Source organism: Condylostylus longicornis, unplaced genomic scaffold (assembly GCF_029603195.1).
Source record: "Condylostylus longicornis isolate FDR11 unplaced genomic scaffold, ASM2960319v2 ptg000153l, whole genome shotgun sequence".
NCBI classification, from domain to species: Eukaryota; Metazoa; Arthropoda; class Insecta; order Diptera; family Dolichopodidae; genus Condylostylus; species Condylostylus longicornis.
Window position 1 is genome coordinate 789,620 of NW_026578121.1, and position 23,374 is coordinate 812,993.

The following is a 23,374-nucleotide window of genomic DNA, read 5'->3' on the forward strand; positions in this document are numbered from 1 at the left end:
CAAAAATTTCGACAAAAATATCAACAAAGTCAATATTTTCTGTTATACAACAAACTTATAGTACTTATAGCAAACAACTCACGTATACGTATGAGGTATATATGGTAGAGGTTTTATTAAAACTGAAATTTTTAATATTTTAAAATTATTTTCATATCATTTACATAATTTTATAAATGTATATAAGTTGCAAAAACCAATAACTAATAAATATGTATATAGGGTTATTTAAGAATACATATACATTTAAATTGATGCATATGTGTATATATATTGGCTATATATGGTGTGGTTTGGGTATATTTTATAAAATAAAATTTTTTTTTTGGATTCCTTAATGCATTCGCTCCCCTATGGTGCTATTATTACTATTATTATGATATCGCGAATAATTAAATTTTTTTCTTTTTAAAAATTATTATTGAGGATTATTTTTATCACGTTTCTCATATATAATGCGTATTGTAATATTTTTGTTGTTATCCTGTCATAATTAATAAATATTTATTCAATTTTTATTGTTCACTTTATTTACAACAAAATCTGTGTTGAGATATGAATTTGGGCTTTATTATTTCATTTTAAATATTATTTTTTTTTTTTGTACATATATGTAAAAGGTATACAAAAATATTGAAATTTTATTTTATAAAATTTTTTCTTTTGAAAACAAACAAAAATTGTTTATTGGGTTTTTGATCAATTCATTTAATACCCTGTATACCTATAAGCTTCTACGTCTACCTAGTAAACTCAATGACGCAAGAAACTGGTTCATGGTTATCTATAATATCATTCAAGAGCCCTGTGCTCCTCCCAGTAGCGAAATAGGATAAAAAAAATACCCATAAACTTTGTTTACAATTCACATATTCTCAACAGGATTTGTTTAATTTGATTAAAATTCGATAATAGTTTGATGTTTTCAGGGTTGCAAGTTTTATTTCGTATATGAAAATTAAAATGCTATCATGTAGATACTGATTAAACAAAATCTACCTTGTTTAAACTCTACCATACCTATATTGCTTTCACATTATAGTTTAGAACAAGGCAATGACTATTCCATATTTCGGATAACGTTACATAAAAAAAATCCGTCAAAACTAATACACCAAATTTTAGCCTATTGAGTAAAAGAAAACCTTTAATTTAATAATATTCCAAATTTTGCCTAAGAAAATACTCGAAAAAGAGTGAAAATCAACAAACTTACATTATTTTTTCGACTAGTGGTGGATTTAAGAATTAATATTTGACAAAGTATTATTTCTATAGAATTACCGTAATTGGGTATTATTTCCTACAGTATACGTATGTGTGTAGGGTATATACAAAAAATTGAAATTCTTCAAAATTTTATCGTTTGCAATAAAATTATTTTGTGTATTTTATAAATGGCTTATATGTTATTAAAGGATCCAATATAATATTTGATTTGTTGATATAGGTTATTGTTTTCTATATGTACAGTGAATAAAATATATAGAATTTGGTTATTGATTTTATACATTAAAATTATATTTTACACATTCTATTTACATTAAAATTGCTTATTTAACAAATTTATGTATTTATATTGGTAATGCTATTGTTATAACATTATGTAAGATTTATTTATGACACCATCCTATCAACAAGTTTATATTATTTTAACTTAAATTTGAGATATTAAAAATTTTATTAAGATCATATTTTAAAGCTTATTTTGCTATGACTTAACAATTGACTATGATGAGGATTTGAGAACAAGAAAATGATTCATGAATATATTAGTTTTAAATTGATATATTTTAAAAAATATAACAGATATGTATGTAATTTGTGTAAGTAAATCTATATTGTGATATTGTTTCAAGAAAATAATCATTTTTAATTATTTATTATTGCTCATTATAAGTGTTTACGTGCAGTGGCAATTGTCTTAATGCATTTCTATAAAAATATATGCAAAAAAAAAAAAAATATTGCATATTTTTGAATTATGCGAGGTATGAACAAAAATTTATTATAATTTTTATTATAATTTCATATAAATGAATTATTCACTAAATAAGTCATATAGGCGTATGTATATACATCTACATACATGTGACTTAAAACCGCACAAAGCTTCAATAAAATTATAAATTATTATAAAATTGAATATTATTAATTTCAATGTGAGAGCGATATATTTAAAAATTTGTTATATAATCTACCTTTTCATTGCAACGTATTAAAAAACAGACATATTATTTTTATATACATATATAAAATTTAAATTCAAATTGAATTAATGATATGCAAAATAGCACATTTCCTTTCAGCAATTAAAAATAATTTTTATTTATAGCTTACATCTCACTTTTTCATTTCACCCTCGAATCAGAATTCTCTTTTTGTTCAAATGGATATTTCCTTTTTTAATAAGATTACTGATTTTCTTCAATTCGATTGTGGCGCAGTTTTTTGGAAATTATAGACTGAACGTCTCACTTTCAAAAATAAACTAAATAAATTTTGTATGCATTTTAGAAAAAAAAACAAGATACGCAATACTGAAATTATTCTTCTCGAAAATTACATTATACAGATAAGGTGATAGTTAATCAATTTCTTTTCACTTAAAGAGTAAATTAGCGAGATAGACGATAAGGCTGTAAAAATAATCTTTTATTACTCTGCAATATATGTTCTGTTGTTACAATAGCCCTTCTTATTGCATGGTTTTAGGAGGAGACCGAACGGGATTAGGAATAAGAGTAAAATTTTAATAAACTGCTATTTGTTAGCCCTTTAAATGCATTAAAATTGTATATTTAGTAATTTAACGGACTGTAAGTTCTACAGATTCTACTGGTTTCATTTAAAAAAATGAATCTTTGTAAGAAACGTATACGTTTTTTTACAAAGATTCATTTATGCAAATTGTTTGTGTTCTTAGACTTTAATTTAAATCTAATTCTACGGTACGCAATGCCGAATTTTAAAAAATGCATTGCCAGACGGACAGAATTTCTGATACTAAAATTACCATTTTAATTAAAATTTTTTAAAAATATGCTAAAAACTTTAAAAATGGAAAAAATTATAGTTATTTTAGATAAAAAAAAAATATGACTCTTTATTTATATTTAAACAATTGTATTTGCAATGTGGAATTTTGAAATGTGAAACGTGATGAATTTTTTTAATTATTTTCAATTTCTTAACCATAGTAGTTTTTGACTTGTTGTTAATAATTTTATACTTGAATTTTTTTTTTCAGTCGAAGCTTTTGTTTTCCGTAAATTTAAAAAAAAAAAAATTTTGTTGAAAAAAATTTTATTTTCGTGAAAAATATGAATTGTCATGATTGTAAATGAAATAGCTGTAAAATCAGTCAAATTTATTGTATATGATCAAAATTGATCTAATTTAATGTTTACTTTTTAAAATGTTCAAGCATAAAATCAGCCATTTTTAATCAACCATTTATTTCTAGACAAAATTCTTCGAACAAAATTTTGTTATACAAAAGTTTTGATAAAACTCAAAAATTTTTTTTTAATTAAATTAGATTTAGTTCGAAAAGCTTTTTTTTATATATATGTGTATGTATGAAGTAAATTAATTAATCTCGATTTTTAATTAAATGTAATCTTAATTACAATATTTTATAAATAATTCTTTTAAAAAAAAATGATTTTAAATTGATAGTTTTAATTAAAAAGCATTGAAGAATAAAAGCTATCATTGCTTTTTTCTAATATTTTATTTAAGTTGGTTCTTATAGGTTAAATAGAAAAATTGAACGGCATATTGAATTAAAGAAGAAATTGTTGTCAATTATCTGAACAATAAATTTATTGGAATTGAAATAATTTCACAATTTAGAATGATTTTTAGTCTATATAATAATAAATTATTTTTATCATTCTTATTTTTTATAGTAATTCATTAAAAATCATGTAATTGGTTTCTTAATTTATTATTTTAACTTCACAATGGTAGAAGTACGTAATTTTGCACTCCAAAATAAGTTTGCAATAGCTTTGATCAAGCTATAAGTTCAAACAGAAAAGAGCAAAACAAATATTTTTAACCCTAAACTGGTGCTGTAATAAAACTAATGCTTAATTAATTTTCTCTCAATTATTCCATTAAATTAAATTGATTTTATTATTAAAAATACAATGAAAGTTTAAGAAATTAGAATCTAATATTAATAGTTCATAAGAACTAGATAATTTTAATGTAAGAAACATTAAAAGACAAAATAAATCTGGAGCATACGGCAACACTATTTATTTTTTAACTTGCCAATTTTGTTTTTAAGATGCCATAAAACTTAAATACACAATTTGAATTATCAAATATATTAATTAATAAAAGCAATAACTAATTAGCTACTAGAGAAATTTGTCGTCATTGTCATTTGTGATAATGTCTTGAATTAAAAGAGATTAAAGTATTTTAGTGATTTAGGTGAAGGTGATGACCTTAATTTATAATTAATTTCTAATATTTTTCTTAATTTCAATAATTTATATTCTATAAAAATATTGTAATTTTTAGAGCTTGTGTATAGAATAATTTAGAACGCGTGAACTTATTTGACATTTTAATTTTATATATTCTTAGTATTTATAAAATTTACATAATATTTTATCTTATAATAATTATAATGCAATTATAATTAACTACACTTGTTTTTAAGTTTAAAATAGTTCAAGGTTTTGAGAACTCTGTGCAATTTTTTTCTTTTCCATTTAAATCAAAAAGTTAAGTATTTTGTTAGCCACACAATTATTTTGTTCTTTACTTAAAATCAAAAAAAAAAAATCTAAAACATTCTTTAGCACTTTTATTCTTCATACAGAGTGTTTTCAACAAAAAAACAAATAATTTTTTACTTAAATGAAAAATCAAGCGAAAACATTACAAGTCTTTAACAAAGTCTTTGTTGTAATATTTGTATAGTCTGGAGAATTTTGGGATTTTCGATTGTTCGTTTCTTTTATCAGTTTACACTAAGTTTAATTTGTAAGCTTCACACTGAAAATTATTTATTATAGAAATTTGTTCAAAAATCTTGACAATTTGACTATGATTTTTTTGACTTAGTGTGAATAATTTTAAAATTCGACCCTGATCTTGAGCTCAAGTCTTGAGCACTCTATAGAAAAAAAATTTTAATTTTATAAATTATTTATTTTGGCTAATTTCAGTTAAAGTTTGATGTTTCCGATTTTTCGGCTTCGATTTTTCGACTCACACACTAAAACTTGACTATGACTCTTCGACTCTGAATTTTCAATTCAAGCCAATTCTTTCATTCCAACTTTCTATGGTCTCGAGGATTTACTGGTCTTAGTTTTATTCTTCATATACATGTATCACATACAATGAAGAATTTATCGGGACTTGTTTCATACTTATTCGGGAGCACATTATTTAGGATTAAATTGTATGTCTCTTTTTAAAAAAAAAAAATAATGAAAATAAAAGTTTTTTTCTTTTTTGTTTTCTTATTTTATCTGTTATTGTCATAATTTCTGATTAAAGCACAATATTTTTTTTTTAGCCTTGAACTTCAAACATTCAAGCAGTTAAAATTACATTTTCTTAACTAATTTTTCATTTTTTCCCCGGTTTCATTTTTTTTTTTTGCGCAGAAAAAGAAAAGAAAAAAATGAAAAAATAACAAAAAAAATGTATATGAGAAAAAAAAAATAAGTGATGCAAGTGATGCAACTGACTCTCTCAATTATCTTTGTAATATTTTTCTTTGTACAACGAACAGAAAACAATTCATATTTTTTTACAGACTTGTTATACACGAACTTATATTAGCACATTCTCTTGTAATATTTATGTATACATACATTCATACATTTATTTAAATATGTACATCGGATTCATACAGTGGAATGCATTATTCTGATTGCAGGCTTATATACAAACATGTATTTTGTTGTTTGTAGAATATTGTGTATTATATACAGGTACATGTGTACAAGTATAATGAAATGAACAATAATAAAGATAACGAAGAGAGAGAAGTAGTAAAAAAATGTTACATAATCGCATACAAAACAAAAAAATTGAAAAATAGAAAAATTTGAGAAAAAAGCACAAAATAAGCTCTACGTCAAACAACAGATCTAACTAGAAGTTATACTTTAGCCTTCGGGCATTTTGTTTTCTTTTTTTCTTTTCTCTTAATTTTGTTTATTTACTGTTGTTTTTCTTAGTTTTTCTCTTTAATCTCTTCTTCTCTCTTTGCTATTTTTATCGACTAAATTGCATATACTCGTAATAAGGGAGGTTATGTAATGGCATCAAATTTTACATGTTGAATTTTCGGTGGAAACACTGCACATCTCCATGGTGGAGAAGCGTATAGGAGAGTTGTATATTGGTTTGTTTGTCTGTCTGTCAGTTTGCTTTTGCAGTTCAGCATCTTATTATATCGATTTTAGGTTTTTAACAATTTTTAAGAAAATATTCAACGGGTTTTCTTATTATTTAATACATACACCTCTTCTGACAATATAATAATTCGCTTAACTTTTTGAGGAAATGGCATGTTAACAAGTGAACTTTTACAGCTAACTGAATTTACATTTTTGCTATACAGAGATATAATCAACTAATTTACTTCTAATTTTATATTTTATAATGAACTAGTAAATTTTTCGCGAATATTAAAACGCGGAAACAGAACTTTCATTAAAGGCCGATTTTACATATTTGCCCATATCTCAGAAGCTAATTTTCGGAGCTTTGCATAGAATTCAGATCACTTGTTCTAGGATCAATGCGGTCGATTATTTGCTGCGCACATCAGATTTTTTTTTTTTTATTCATAAACGAAAATAATATTAAAATAAATAGAAGTAAAATTGTTTTCTCGGCTTGTAATTGAGTCACTTAAGTTGTCGCGGTTCAGCTGGGTTAAAGAGTTTTTAAATATTCATACAAACATACTTCATATTTCTATACATATGTGTATTGATATGTAGATGAAATATTGTATATATACTATGTACATATTTTATTTAAGAAAGAATAAAAAATGTGTTAACACAATAAATAAGTAATGTTGTGCTATACACAAAGCCAAGGTAAAAGCGTACTTGTACATTTTTTATTATGATGGAGATGAGATCTTATGAAATAATAAACCAAATAGTGTGGTATTGATTCTAGGGTAAATATTTATTTTATAATTTTTTTTTTTTTTATTTTACCTTATTTTTGTGAAATTTAAGTAAAATATTTAAATTTGGTATTCATTTATCGTTTTTCTATTTTTGTTTTTTTTTTTTTCAATTATTTTCACTTGTATAGGTTCATATTTTTTAAAGTCGTAAAATGTTTTTATATATATACATATAAAGGAACGTAAATTGTTATTAATACAATTGTTTATGAGAAGTCTGGGTAGTATTGTTGTTCACTTATATGTGCATAGAAGTATGTTATAGTTTTATTTTTTGTTAACTTCAAAAAAATGTTACACTTGTTAAGGTATTTCATTGAACGGTGGCAAAAATTCAAGATAACATATTAATTGATAAATACACATTATAATACGTATGCATGTGAGTGTGTTTTATATATCGATTTCTACATTAAATAGGGTAATATTTAAAAGAAGGACAGCTTAATTTAGTTCAAAGTGATTAAGATTTTGGAATTTTAATTTCAAAGAATTTACAAAAATAAAACAAAATATTGTCTTTCACCTTTCTAGTAGTAGTTCGAATAAACTTTTTTCCTTAATATTCAAGTGTGAATTAATTCATTTTTAAGACGATTCTAGATTTCATATGAAATGTAAATTTTATTACTTTTAATAGAATAGAAAGTAAAATATTATTTCAATATTGGTATTGTTAACCATATTTGAATATTGTGATTGTTATACTTTTTAACTTTTTTTAGAAATTTATTGATCACATTATAATTTTTGTTACCAAATTGGTTTGTAATTATTAATAAAAGTCAATTATCGTACAATAGGAGAACCATAAATTTTTGCAATATGGAAAAGTTTGTAATTTGATATGCCCATAATATAATTTATATTTAAGGTATCGCAGTTAAAGCACACTTTTAATATTACATGTGAACTTCATATTTAGAATTGAATTTTTGGAATTTAACTTTGTAAGAAAGTGATTATAGTTATTTGTATAGAATATTGAATTATATGTATAAAAAATTAATGCTTTTATAGAAAGGGGCATTCCAATGCTATTACAATTCTATAAAATTATAAAAAAAAAAATTTTTTTTGAATGCATATATTTAGGCGTTTAAAAATATTTTATTTATTTATTTATTAGTTTAATACTCTAGAGTCTAGACCAACCGTCGGCAAATTTTTGTGGGTTATGGGGGTATATATGTACAATGTGAATATGAGTATGGGCCATTCGAGTTTCTTGTGATTGTTTTGTTGTGACAAATAAATATCTGCTTACATCCTCATATTATTTACATCTCAAAATTTTTTTGAAAAAAAATTGTTCAAATTTTCGATAATAGAAATCGAATATTTTTCTCTCTTGCAAGCAGAATGATGGGCTGAGTTTTGTAGTTGAATGGGTATAAAAAATATTGTTTAAATAATATCCTTAATATTTAAATTTCTGGAATCATTTACTGAACAGCCTTATCAAAACCAACAAATTATATAGTAATATTAGTGAGAAATTAAAACAAAATCATTTAGAAGCAAGTCACTTGTATTGATAGTTGAATTTCTCTTTGGTATATAAGATTTTATTTAATTTTAAATAATCTACATTATTACTTATATTGTACACATTAAAAAATTCAATTGATTTTATTTTTAAATAACATTAATTTAAAAGAACAAAATTGAAAAATAAAAAATTTCAACAACGTACTGTGAATCACATTTAATTATTAACCATCAAATATAATATTATTTTGCCGGTGTATAATTATTATTCTGTTACCTTATGTACTAATGACATTATTATAATATACAGGTATCCCTTGTATAACGCGGTACTTATACAACGCGTTTTCGATATAATGCGATTTGGAAAAAAATTCGGTTTCAGTACAACGCGAAATTCGGACTTTTATAACGCGAAGTTGAAAATCCCAATATCCGATAAAAATATCTTTATCATTATTTTCACAATCATTTTGGCCATTGGGATGTGTATTCATATTTGTTTTCAATGTAAACCGGGAATTTCCCATTTTTGCCTTCGAGACGCTCCTCCTATAACGCTCACAACTTTCTCGAAATAGGATGTTTGAAGACAGCGAAACAGATTAATTATAATGAAGTTTGTTTTAGTTTTTTTTTAAATTTAATTATATGTATGAATCTGTTTTATTTTATTTTTTCAATTGTTATTATTTTTATTTTATGGTTTTAATTTTAAAACAAAATCTGAATTTTAGTTTTGAGTTGAAATATATGTTATTTCGTATTAAATATGTATTTTAAAAAAACTTATTGGAACATAACCCCCAAATTTATATGAAAACTAAGTCTTATATAACGCGAATTACATAACGCGGAATTTCCCTGGAACGTAACTATCGCGTTATACAAGGGATACCTGTACAGGTACTCTGTATATAATATACATGTAAAATATCTGCTGATCATTGCAATCATGTTGATTATAATAAAAAAAAAAATATTATTTTTGTTTATTTTCCTTTTTTTCATTTTTTTACAATTTTTAGTTGATATTTTCATTTTAATATTTAAGTTTACGTATATTGGAAAAAAATTAAAGTAAAAAAAAAATAAAAACATTGGAATATTTGTGATAATTGATGGTGCACACTCAAAATTCGTGTTTAAAAATTATTATTATAATTTAATAAACTATACAGTATATAATCAACCGCACTAAAGTTTTAGAACAAATAATAAAATTTTTTTTTTTTTTTCTAAAAAATATAAACTAAAAAATAAACCAATTTTTTTGTTGTAATGAAAATCATAAGTGTTATATTAAATAAAATCTCAACAAATTAAACTATGCTTAAAATAATTTTATTAAATTAAAAAATTAATTTTTAAATAACTTGGAATAATTATTTAAAAATTGGTATTACTGTGCATATTTAATAATTATAAGAAATAAATAGTGTATAATTAATTAATAAGTGAAATAATAATGAAAAGTAGAACGAAACCGCCGGATACAGTACCAACACCAGTAAATTATACAAATGGAAATAATTTAAATAATAATAATTGTAATAATGGAAATACTAGTCCTACTTATCAACCATATCCATCAATTACAGCAACATATTGGTTACCAGCACCAAGTCCAAATCCATATCTAGTACCAGGTAAAATACATTATATAATTACTATTTTCTATATAGTATATTTTCATATTGTGAATACCATAGTATTATACACTGAGAAAAATGTGAGCAAAATTTTTCGTATTTTTTTTTTTTATTATTCTTATACACGTCATATATATTGTTTTTAATGAAGTGCTAAGTTTTGTAATTAAAAATTCACATATTGGTCATATAAAGTGAGAAACAAAAAAAAAAAAAAGTAAATCTTTTGGTATACAATAAAAAAAAAAACCAACAAGGCGTAATTTTTTAGTATTTTTTCTTTTCATTTAATTAAACATCATTGACATAAATTTGTACTTTTGTACTTCCATTTAGCAATTATTTGCAAAATCTTTTGCAATTCTATTTTAAATTTTACTTAAAAAATTTTATAAAATATTTTTAATATATATTTATTTTTGTAAGTCATCTTGTAATATAATTTGTAAAAATATTGTGTAGTTTAAAAATTCTCTTTGCTCAATCCCGTATTTTTGAAAAAAGAAAAGAATGTTAATTATCATAAATAATGCAATTTCTGTTATAATAATGCAATAAAATTAATACCCTGTATATAAGTTTAAAGTTCATGAATGACTTATTCTTAAGTATTTGCTTTAGAAAGAAAAAACTAAAACAATAAAAAAATATTAAATTTGCACTGAGAAAAAAAAAAATGAAAAAAAAAACGGATAATTAAATATTCACGAGAAATTTTGTTAATTAGCTGGTCTAAGTTTTAAAAACAATGCAAAAATTTATTATTTATTTTATAAGTATTCAATTGCAATGTGGGAATTTTTTATAAAAATATTTGAAAAAGTGATGAGGTAATTGAAAAATGAAAAAAAAAAATGGAGTTCCAGTAACTTATATTGCTTTTTATTTGGTTCAAGGTAAAATTTAGTATAAATTTTATGACTTATGCATATTAACCCTCTCATTCAATAAGCATGATAAGACTTCTTTTTTTCTTGTCCTAGTTGATTGACATGACCGGTGCAGCAGGTACGACGCACCCTGATTAGCAGAAATGTGTCGTTTTGCATGCGATTACAGGTGGTCGACCGAAGCCACTCAAAGCCGCCAAATTTGGTCTAGCCGACGTGATCAGGCTGGCTCGTCCACTCGCAATTAATGTGAAAAATAATATCCTTCTTCTCTGTTCTTACAATGTCGTCACGAGATTCCTAAGACGGTTAAAAGACACTTGGTTTGTTAGAAGTCGATACGATTTAGATACCTGATGTGTCAAGTGTTGTTATCTTACATTAACTTTAAATATCAAACGAAATAATATAGAGTGTAGAGCCATTTTAGACCATTTACCTATAGGCGTTCAAGCTTCCATTTTATTTCGTATGGTAATTTCAAGTAATCCAGTAGCTTCCAAATTTTGTTTCTCGTTGTTTTTATAAAATTATTTGTAATACTACGTTAGAGTCAAAAGGTATGGTCCATTAACGATACGTATTTTTTTATGTAGTTTTTTAATGTTTGCACGAAAGGGGTTAAATGACATATTAGATTTGATTCGAAGTGTTTTTTAAAGAGAAATCAAATAATATGTTTATGACATTTTATAATAAGGAAGTTGTAATGTAATAGCAATACTATTATCATAGCAGTGAATTAACTATGTATAATAGTTATTAGAATTATTATTAGAAGTCAAGTTCAAGTAAAATATTATTTAAATAACATAGAAATTAAACAAAATTATAAACTAATTTAGTTAAAGTTAAAAAGTTATTACTATTTTGCATAATATAAAAATTTAAATGGAATAACTAAGCTATTGTGAGGCAATGTTGCATGATTTTCATATTAACGCCAATTAAAATTATACTATTTAACCTTATCTATAATCTCTTTATTTATATTCTATGCATTTAAATATACATTTACATTCAAGTAAATATCCATATATGTATATATTCTGAATATAACAATATTTTAATAATAATTGATATTAGTTTTCGAACAGAACTTATTTAAATTATTTAAATTGCATAAGTTTGCATATTATATATGGATGTATGTGTCAATCATTTTGTATTCAATATATATACATATATTTATATATATACATATGCATTTGTACAAATATTATTGTATTTATATTTATATAATTTTATATAATGTATATGAAAATTATTTAAATGACTGACGTATGCGTTTTTGCTTGCATGTATTAAAGTTAAAAGTACACGTAATAATTTAGATGACATTCGCATATTTTACAATATAGAAAATATGCATATGTATACATATACGAGTAGTATATTCAAGTAATATATATATACATAGATGGTTAAGTGTTATTTATGCGAATGATTTAAAACTTTGAGTTTGAAATTTAATTGAATTTAAAGAAAATATTAAAATATTTTATTGTGAATACGTTAAAGTGCGGTTCTTTTGTCTTGGAGAATTTTTAATTGAGATATTGAAAACCTCTACACAATATTGGGTATAAATTCATCTATAAAATAAATTTAAATAAATTATTAAGATGATCATTTCGAAAAATGATCCATAAACAAGGTGACATAAAGTTAGTAATGGGACACCATTGCCTAAATATACTGAAATATTCACGATACAAATAAAGTTCTTTTAATGGCAGCCGATAAGCGGTTAATTGAAGTTAGTTAATTAATCCAATAATGTGACAGATGCGATTAATCCAACAATGGACATCTTTGTCACAAAGGATGTCCTATGACAGATGTCCTATGACAGAGGAATACTCGGTTGTCTGGTTGCTCTTATCTTATTTAGTTTTGCTTTTGTATTATAGATGGCTTATAGCTTAATTATATATGGCTTCAAATGTGAGCTAATTGAAGCTATCTTTTCCTGATTAAAATATAATTTTTAAGTAAATTTAAATCCAATTTTCATTTTCAATAAAGGGTTTTTCCTATATAAGATCAATATGTATGTAGTTGCCTACCTTGAAATTGGTATTAATTATTTTAATTAATTTTAATTATAATAAAAATTAATTGTATGTATGTATGTATGTGTACATATTTTCTGTTTTAACTTTCTGTTTTATAATGTACTTGTCTATGTACTTGAACATTATTTTGTTTGAACAGATGGATTCTTTTTTTTCTTAATTAAAAGATCAACAAAAGAACTTTTTTTTTTAATATGTACGCATACACAATATAAAACATATGTAATGGAAGTATATAGTAAATTATTTACATAAATCTATGGTAAAGAATATTGTTATTGTACAGAGTGTTCGAAAAATTTCGAGTCACTTTCTGGAGACACAAAGTATATTCGGCGTTCTGTGTTTGCAAAACAAAAACGAAATTTAAAGTTTTCCGTTTTTGGAATCAATAAACAAAATAAAGATCCACAACTGCTTTTACTCGTCCGAACTATGGAACGAGAAAATTAACGTATATAACGTTGTTATAGGCTTTAGAGCCAAATTAATGCATATTTAAGTATATAGACTATTATGAATTGTTGAATGTTTTTATGACTCTTATACGCTCTAAATCGTATTCGGCCGAACAAATGTTGGCCGAATTATATTTGACGTAATAATCCCGAATCTCCGGTTTATGTCTCGAATAGTTCGGTTGGTGTAACACTGGCAAATACTCTGTTTTATTTAAATTATCCTTTTGATAAGATTTTGTTTCGGCAAATACACGTTGACAGTATCGCCCCGTTTGGAATCACTGATAACAAATTATTCTGTTTAATTATTTGGTTCGGTCATTTTAGGTTCAGTGTAAATTGCTCTAATACTAGTTTTGTATATAAATATAAATTCATTTTTATTTTTAATTTTCCTAACCTACTGTATAAACTATCATATATACTTATACAGGCTTTAGTTCAACAATAATATTGCAAAGTTCAATAAGGCTATAATAAATCTTTAAATAATTCAAATTATAATAAATTATCAAATATGTATTCTTACATACATTGTATATAATATTAAATTATAATATTGTAATAATACGTATGTATGCATAAGAATTATTTAATAACATACAAACACACTGCATATATGTACATTAAATTAAATCAATAAATTAAGTATAATAAGAAAATTTTATGTAGGTTTTCATGGCAAGCAACTTGTCTTGATGAATCTTTTTTAAATTTTTTTTTTTTTTTAAATTAAAGTCACCCATTTCCTATTTAAATTCTTATTACTTACTGTATAAGAAAAAATTGTATATTGCAAATTGTTTTACTGCATTTTAAAATATTTTTCTTGCAAATAAAGAATCAGTGAATTATTTAATTAAAATTAAAAAGAAGAAAAAGAATGAAATTACAAAAAAAAAATAGAAAAATATTTTTTCTCTTTCATTATTGTTTGCTCTTCTTGTAATTTTAAGGTACGTACTGTTTGCAATAAATTTGTGCTAATTTTTTAAATTTGAGAAGAAGGTCACATCCGTGTAGTGTATTTTCCTGTTCCTAATAATTTTAAGATGTTGTAAACAATTTGGTATATAAGAATTATATACATATTATGTAAAAATGGACACATAATATTGATTTGTAAAAAACTGGTTTAATGCGAAGACAATTTTAATTCTCATTAAGGAATATTCAATTTGAACATTCTTGGGAAGTTTGGAATAAATTTTCAAAGCATTTATTGCTTATTTATATTATAAAATTTCTGTAATAAATTTTATAAACTTATTTTATTATATAGTAGATATACGATGTCTATATTAATTGTTATCTATGTTGGATTCAATGAAATTCGAACTTTTTGAATGAAAAATTAATTAATTGTTATGATTTTCACATAATTTTTAAACCTGTGTCTCTATATCGTATACGAATACGAATATTGTAATTGAGAAAAATATGAAACTTTCGTAGTTACACCGTTGAGTTTCTAAGCGCATGCAGTGCTGCTTTTCATGTGATTTGATCGTTCTTGCTTAAAATTTGACGAAAATTTTTATTAACTCTCGCGGGATAACTTTTAATTGGTATTTCAAAATAAGTGGCCCTAATTCGAAATGATTTACGCTAAAAAGAGGTTATAAATTATTTTCAAATTTTAAAAATTAGAAAATTAAAAAAAAATAGCATTACCATATTGGTAGTTAATAAATCACAAGAGCTGAACATAAAATGTCATTATATGATAACCGCACTCCTATCTCTGCTACAAAATGGTAGATGCAACAGTAAAACTTAAATTACTTGGACATCTGGTACGTACATTACAGGGTTTAGAAACGAACTAAAATTTATTTATTATTCCCTATAAAAATTTATATTGGGACACATTAAAGCCTGATTTTTGAAATATCAACTATAATTTTAAAGATTTTAAACAAACTACTTGAATTTCCGGACAAAGTCAGATAATAAACACAGAAAATTTGAATTAGTCTTGGATATATACTTGATATTTTCGATTATATCGGAAAACATTCTGAATGGAAATGCAATTCTGTTATATTATTCTCGTATCGATGCACTTAAGTAATATCATTCCAATTTTTTAATACTTTCTAAGTATATTGGAACTTGTAAATATTGATAAGAAATAATTATTGTTCAATAATTTTTATTTTAGATTTTTTTTTTCTCATGTTTCCCTTTTTTTTGCCATTGTATTTGTGTATTGAATTGATTCTTGCCTACTTGTACATGGGTACATACATATATACTTATTTCATCATCTATTTTGGTATATCTGTCTATATTTATTATTTTTGAAAATAATTATTAAGGCGTTCTCATTTAAAATTTTCATTATCCTTGACATAAAAACTATGTGAATTATAATCTAGTATCTTTAGAACAGCACTCACAATATTTTGTACATGTTATGCATTTTAGTTTTCGATATAAAAATTATGTTTATAAAATACAATAAAATTGATTTATAAATTGTACTTCATATTTCATTATTCCATTTGTAATGTATTGAGAAAAAGTTTAAGTTGAAAAAAAATTTCTAAATTTTTTCACAAACTGAGTTCGTGTGACTCGGAGGGTTATCCGAGAGTGTTCTCTATAAATATTTGGTGTTATCAATTTATGCTTCGATGATACCTAGTGTTGCATTGTTATCGGCCAAAATGATGGAATTTACGTGGTTCTGTAAAAAATAATTGAGAGGTGCTGAATTTAGCGAGTTCAGAAATCTTATTACGAGTATCAGATTTCATCCCTGAAATCGGATTATTTCGAAAATTTTGTTTTATTATGTAATGATGATTACTCTCCGTAATGACTCGTTTTGTCCACGCAATATATTTTTATTGCCATAATGTAAGTCTGTGGGTTCTTTTGTCCGATGACTCCGAAGAATTTTCAAAACTTCAATTACAGATTAAGTATGAGACACGTTTTTTTCTATCTTTAGTGAAATACATTTTTTTTTTGTTACTTTGGTACCTGAATATTATTATTACTAACTACAAATTTTTTTCTTGATTCCTTTTTCTCTTACAATCTTACAAAAATTGTATATAATGCGATTCTAAAGTTGAATTTCAATCAATTTCCAATTATGAAAATTCACTGAAAACTTACCCCTACCCCCCTAAAAATATTCTAAAGAAGAAATTTCAAATAATTATAACTACCATTTAGATAGACTTGGAAGCATAAATATATAATAATAAGGCGTGAAGTGTGAGGGAGAACGAATGCGATATGAAAAGATAATATTATATAATATTTTACATAATATGTATATCTATGCACGTTATGCACACATTTACCCTATTAGTTTTGAGCTAAGACAAACAAATATGTATATAGGAAAACACCTAAACATTTTAAAAATTCAATAATAAGAGTGTGTTCCGAACTATTTTTCGAAAATAATCAAAAATATTTTTAATAATAGGACCCAAAAAGCGTAAAATGTTACAATAATAAAAAATTTCCTATGTCCAGTGAATAGCCCATTGGCTGGTATGTTTTTCAAATGATATTTATATAATTTAACATACTAGTAAACCAAATTCTAGTAGTTTCGAAAAATGGTCCTGCACTAAAATAGCTGAAATGCTTTATGTAAATTGCTTGGTAACACTTTTAAACTATTGAAAATATTTTCTATTTTATATTGAATTCATTAAATTTTGAATTGTATAAATACTAACTAATCCAAAGTAATCTTAAACAGGAACATTAAATGGTAACATTATGTTGTCCTTTGTATGTCAAATGTGATTCTAGGAATGCTTAAAATAACAGTATATGTAAAAATTTTGTGTTGTTATTAATTCATAGTAAGACTAAGAATTTTGTTGTTGATTTTACAAACATACTTTATGAAATATGAAAATTTTTTGAAATAAGATTCAAACAAAATTCATGGAACCTTTTAAACTTCACTCTATAACATTCATTTTATCCGTACAAAACTCCAACATTAAAAATTCTAAATAAAAAACTGTCCATAAATTGATTTTCAGAACCATTTTAAAAGACTAATTACTAAGAAAAACCGATTACGAAAAGGATTCGAAATTCTATTTTTACGTTAACGCGTTGTAAGCAAGTGCCTTACTTGTTAATTTTATTATATAACTTAGTTAAAAATTCTCTGGTTTTCTATTTTAATGCCAAAATATAAAATTCAACGCAATGCAGCATTAAAATTTCGCAATAAAAAAATAAATTATGAATTGTTTTTGCTTGTTTTTTTTTTTTAATATCCTAAAAATTTCAAATGAAATCTCACGAACTCTTGGCACATGGGAATTCTATAAAATAATAAGTAAAATGTTTTTAAGAAATTTTATTACTTAAAGGGTAATTTTTCTATATAAAATAATAATTTTATAAATATATTTTTTGAATGAATGGAATAGGGTCTAGAGTTTTTTAAAAAACTCCGTGTTTTATTTGATGTCATATTCGTGGATTTAATTCTTTGAGCCACATTGAGCTTGCACTCACAAATTGCAGTTTTTTTCATATTTTCACAAACCATTTCAAATTTTAAAATAAATTCGGTAAATTTTTGGTTGTTTTCAAAATTTAAGAAGAACACGAAAGAAATTGCAAATCTGCAATGTAATTTTTATTTGCTTTCAGTTTTCTTAGTGATTCTGGTTTTCCTAACTCTTAATGAACTTGACAATGATTACATTTTAGGTGGCTCATTCGAATTGCTCAATTTTAAGCCACATTTTTATACATTTTAAGGAAAATATTACCAGTTACGTGTACGGTACTGTATTGTTCTTCAAATCTGTAAACGGTTTCGAATACCCGTTTACACTGTTGTAAAACCGCGCAGAGGATAGTATAAATGCCCTAGAGACAATAGTAAAAAGACTTGAAAATTCATATGTTGCCAGCCAACTCAATAATCTAAAGAAAATTTTGTTTTAGTCTGATATGATATAAAAATGTAAAATATGAAAAAGTTGACCATTAGATTCTGAAATACAAAAAATTTTCTTTACAAATTAGAATTAATGTTGTAATAATTTAGTTTCGATTACGAACATCGTAAGCGGCACATTTCCTATTTTATTTCCATACTGAAATAAAAATCGTAAAATTGTCGTAACAAACATTGTTTTTTCCTGCAAATTTTGGTAGTAAAATATGGCGTTATGCAATTAGAACACAGTTACTTCTAATTCTTCTTTTTTTTTATGGAAGAACGCATTGTCCATTATTCTCCTTCATTTAACAGAGAAATTCTAATATAAATAGCTTCATACTCTTATTTTCGATCGGGATATGATATAGACTAGAGCTGAGCTATAATAACTTGTAGACGGATTCGATTGCATGGAGGAGCAACATTTCTATATTCCTCTATATTTATTCCATTCGAAAAATCTTCCAAAATCTGTACAGGAAATAGAATAATCATGCCATTGGAAATAGCGTTAATCAATCTCTTAATTTCAACCATACTATTTTTCTTTTTTTTTTTTGAATGAAAAATTCAATTTTAAAATATTATGAAATTTTTAAATCAATTCTAAAAAAAATCAATTTTATTTTCAATTACATAACTTGTGTTAAAAATCGAAAGTATTAGAACCGGATATGATTGGTTTCCAAAGTCATTTTGAAAACAAAATATTTATAAAATTTACAAAATAAAGAAAAATCGCAAAATTTTTTTAAGTTCATAAAAATGTTTGAAAAATTTGTTTTTTTGTTTTTTTTTTTGTTTAAAATTTAATATTTTTCTCAGCATGTTTTAAAATTATTTTTAGTTCACAATATTCATATTGAATGGCAACTGAACAGTGTTGTAGATTTGTAGATATATATACTTTTGCTATAACACAATTCTATGTTGTACTGATTTATTCCGAGCCACTATAAATTTTGTTGGTGTACATACAAAGTTACCGTATAAAATGCTACAAAATGTTAAACTAATTAACACATTCAATCGAAACTTTTTGAAAAAAAAAAAATCTTAAAATTTCTGTACATAAATTGATAATTTGTTAACTTTTATCTCTAATTTTTTATTTTTTAATATTTCCTCAGTTCACTTAACTGGTTCCAACCGTAATATAAACTTTAAAAAACAGAAAAATTATTTATTTTTCCAATTATCAGCTATTAAAGCAAATATTTTATTAAATGTAATTAATTATAATTGCTCGGTAAGAAAAAAAAATTGTATATTAAATTAAATTTACTTTTATTGCGGATTTTTGTTTTTTTTTGCATTATAAAAAATCATTGTAGCACAGTCACTTAATATTTGAAAAAAAAAAACAGTAGAAAAACATACAATAAAATTATAAAAAGGAAGAAAAACTGTAAACAAATTCCATCTCTATACTGTCATTCACCATAACCACTTCTACAGATTAAAAAGTTAATTAAAAAGTCTGTATCGCTTACTTGATCCTTTTAATTTGAAACATTTACATTCCATAATAATTATAAAATATGAAAACAAAAAAAAATTTGAAATAATAACTATAGGATATTAATGCGGGTGGATACATATGTGTGGTTGTGATATAATTTGAATGAAATGAAGTTGTTAAGCTTAGAATTTAACATTATGCCTGAAAGTATAAAATGTGAATACTAAAAATGTTATAATAACTGACTATCACTACTTTTTCTAAAAATGTAGGGTTAGGTTGCGTTAAGTCGAAGCGGCTACCGCAAGGTACACATAGACTAGTATTGATACTGCCAAATCCCCAAAGTCCCCCGACCTCGAGAACTAGATTATGATGTTTGCAGGAAACAATAAAAGATGTTTGCAGAAAACCCCGAATAATATTCACATTAAAGTGGTATTGCGTAATACTTTCGTAGCAGGCACATTCTAACCATAATCTATTGTAAAATCAGCTAGCATTCAAATATTCTATTCATTTCAACTTTCTCGAATTTCATTCTTAAGTGTAATGTGTTCAGATAAAAACGGACCGTCTATGATATTCGATTGAAGTTTTTGAATATTTGACATATCTTTTAAAAGCTTCAATATACGGATAATATGATATGTAAGATGTAAATGTGTTGCATTCCAAAATATGAGTCTATGGTGTTCTAGAAAAAGCTTCTACAACTTAAGATTTGGTTAAGAAAATTTGTTGTAATTTTAATTCAGAAGATGATTACGTATTCTTAAAATCAGAAGGGAAATAAAAGTCAAAGGAACGTATTGCCAGACGTTCCTTTGACTTTTTGTTCCCCTAAACTAGAAAAATCCTTAGAACAGAAACAATATAAAGAATTTTGTTATGCTTACCAGTAAGTTTCTGATTCGGCGTCATTTACGAATATTTCTGGTTCGACGTCATTTAATATTGCCTTTTTTTCTGTTTTGAAAATTTCGAAAGAACGTATAGAAAATTCCACTGTGACTTTCATATCACCGTGATTCGGTCGGCAATAAGTTCGCTTAAAAAATGAGACGGTACAGTTTTAAGTTCCCTTAAGAATTAAAAAAATTCAAAATAAAAATTTTTTTTTAAAGTCAAACTCTTAGTAAATAATGTCAAAATTTAAAAAAGAACAAAAAAAAAATAAAAAAAAATTCAAAATTCATAAAAAATTTCAATAAATTTTTCATTTTTTTTTTGTTTTTTAATTTCAGAACGAAAACTATTTGTTGGAATGTTAAATAAAAAATACAATGAAAGTGATGTTAGACAACTTTTTAATGGCCATGGTGTTATAGAAGAATGCACTGTATTAAGGGATCAAAATGGACAAAGTAAAGGCTGTGCTTTTGTTACATTTGCATCAAAACAAGCAGCAATTGGCGCTATTAAAGTAAGTTTTTATTTTTTTTTTTTAAATACAATGTAAATTCATACACGTACCTATAAGATACACTCACACATACATACATACAGGCAGATTGAATAGTGATTCAATCATATTCTAGTTTGAGGTTTTTGTTATCAAATTTTTTATTGTGCTTTTTTTTTTTTTTGCTGTTTTCTTTACACTTAGCTAACAAATAATGGGAAAAAAAAAGAAAGGATTCAGCTTATTTTTTTCCTTTGTTTTCCTTGTTTTTTTTTTGTTACATTTTCCTAAACAAATTTTCTCATTTGTATAAGGCAGTCAGTCGTATGTGTATGTAATATTGCTTTTGTTTTATGTTCTTCTTCTTCTTGTTCTTTTTCTTTTAAATGGTAAACATCATCAACAGCAACACGATTATTCATATTCTTCAATATACATGTATGTATGTACATGTATATATGCATGTGTTTATATAGTATGTATATGAAATGAACTCTTTTGTCTACTTTTAATCCTATTGTTTGCTCCGTTTCACTTTTGTTACAACAAAATAATCAACATAATAATATACGAAAAGAAGAAAAACGTTCAACATTAATTATCATATCGCTTCTCTTATCAACTATTACCAATTCTATTGTGTTTGTATATGAAAAAGTGATGAATGTTAAAAAAAAAGAAATGGCTAAAAATAAACATAAACTCAGCATTCATCGAACTCTCAGAACGTTTATCCTTTTAACGAAATATTTTTTAAGTATAAATGTGATGTTTGTTTGTTTTTTCTTTTGGAATTGCATTCATAAGTGAATTTTTTTTGGTTTTTTTTGGCTAGTTGGCAACCGATTTAAGTTGTTCCTTATTGTTTTCTAAAAATCTCTGGTAAAGGGAAATTTATTGTAACCCATTACCAATGCTTTTGGAAGCAATTTACTTTTACTCAAAAGAAATTTTTTTTTTACTCTCTCTTGAATGTTCCCTCTTTCTTCCGTTATCATTCATAAATATTTCTCAAAATTTAATTTTAAAGTCAATCTTCAAATTACTCTCTCTATATACTCTTTAAATTACTATCTTGATGACGTAAGATTTTAGATGGCATGAATGGTCAATATTGGAAAAAACATTGACTGGTGAATAACGCAAATCAATTATGAGTATTTCAAATTTTCTTCTCTTTTGTCACTTTCCAAATTACGTTATACGCTAAATTTACGTTAAAAACATAATCTATCGTATTTACTTTGTGTTTTGTTAAATGAATATAGTTTCAATTATCTTGCGCTTATCACTTGGAAGGGTTTCGTTGATTGCCTTTGTAATCAAATTTATTTAGCAGCCTTGTAAGTAAATTTTTGCAAATAATAATAATTCCAAAACTCCATCCGGTTCAAAAGTTTTGTTTGAATTTTTGAACCGGAGTTGAATTTTTTTTTCACTAGGTGGATTAACGTGTATAATTTTTGTGGTGTAATTCTGATTGTTTATTATCGGCTACAATTTAGCGGGTATTCTTAATCTTCAATCTGCTTCAATTTAGCGGGATATCTTCTTTACGCAATATTTCGAATACTGTTTTGATTATAACAGTAAAATTCCGTTCTTATTCTTTATATTACAAAACCGATATAATTTGGAAAAATCGGCTCCTTTACAAAACTTTATTTTTTATAAATCTTGTTTTTTTTTCAAAATTTTCAATTTTTCACATATGAATATGTAGAATTATAATGTGAGAAATTTGACTTCTATATGAAAAATATAACAAAGCATTATTATTAGGATATCAATACATATATAT

General features: G+C 24.6%; 1 protein-coding gene across 2 annotated transcripts in view; it reads left to right on the plus strand.

The window, feature by feature from the left end:
• LOC129615935 (CUGBP Elav-like family member 1) overlaps window positions 1-23,374 on the plus strand; it is a 123,795-nt gene that overhangs the window by 83,439 nt on the left and 16,982 nt on the right. For both annotated transcript variants that reach the window (XM_055531365.1, XM_055531364.1), the window contains exon 6: window positions 21,416-21,594. In XM_055531365.1, the coding sequence (XP_055387340.1) occupies window positions 21,416-21,594 (179 nt within the window). The remainder of the gene's footprint in view (window positions 1-21,415; window positions 21,595-23,374) is intronic.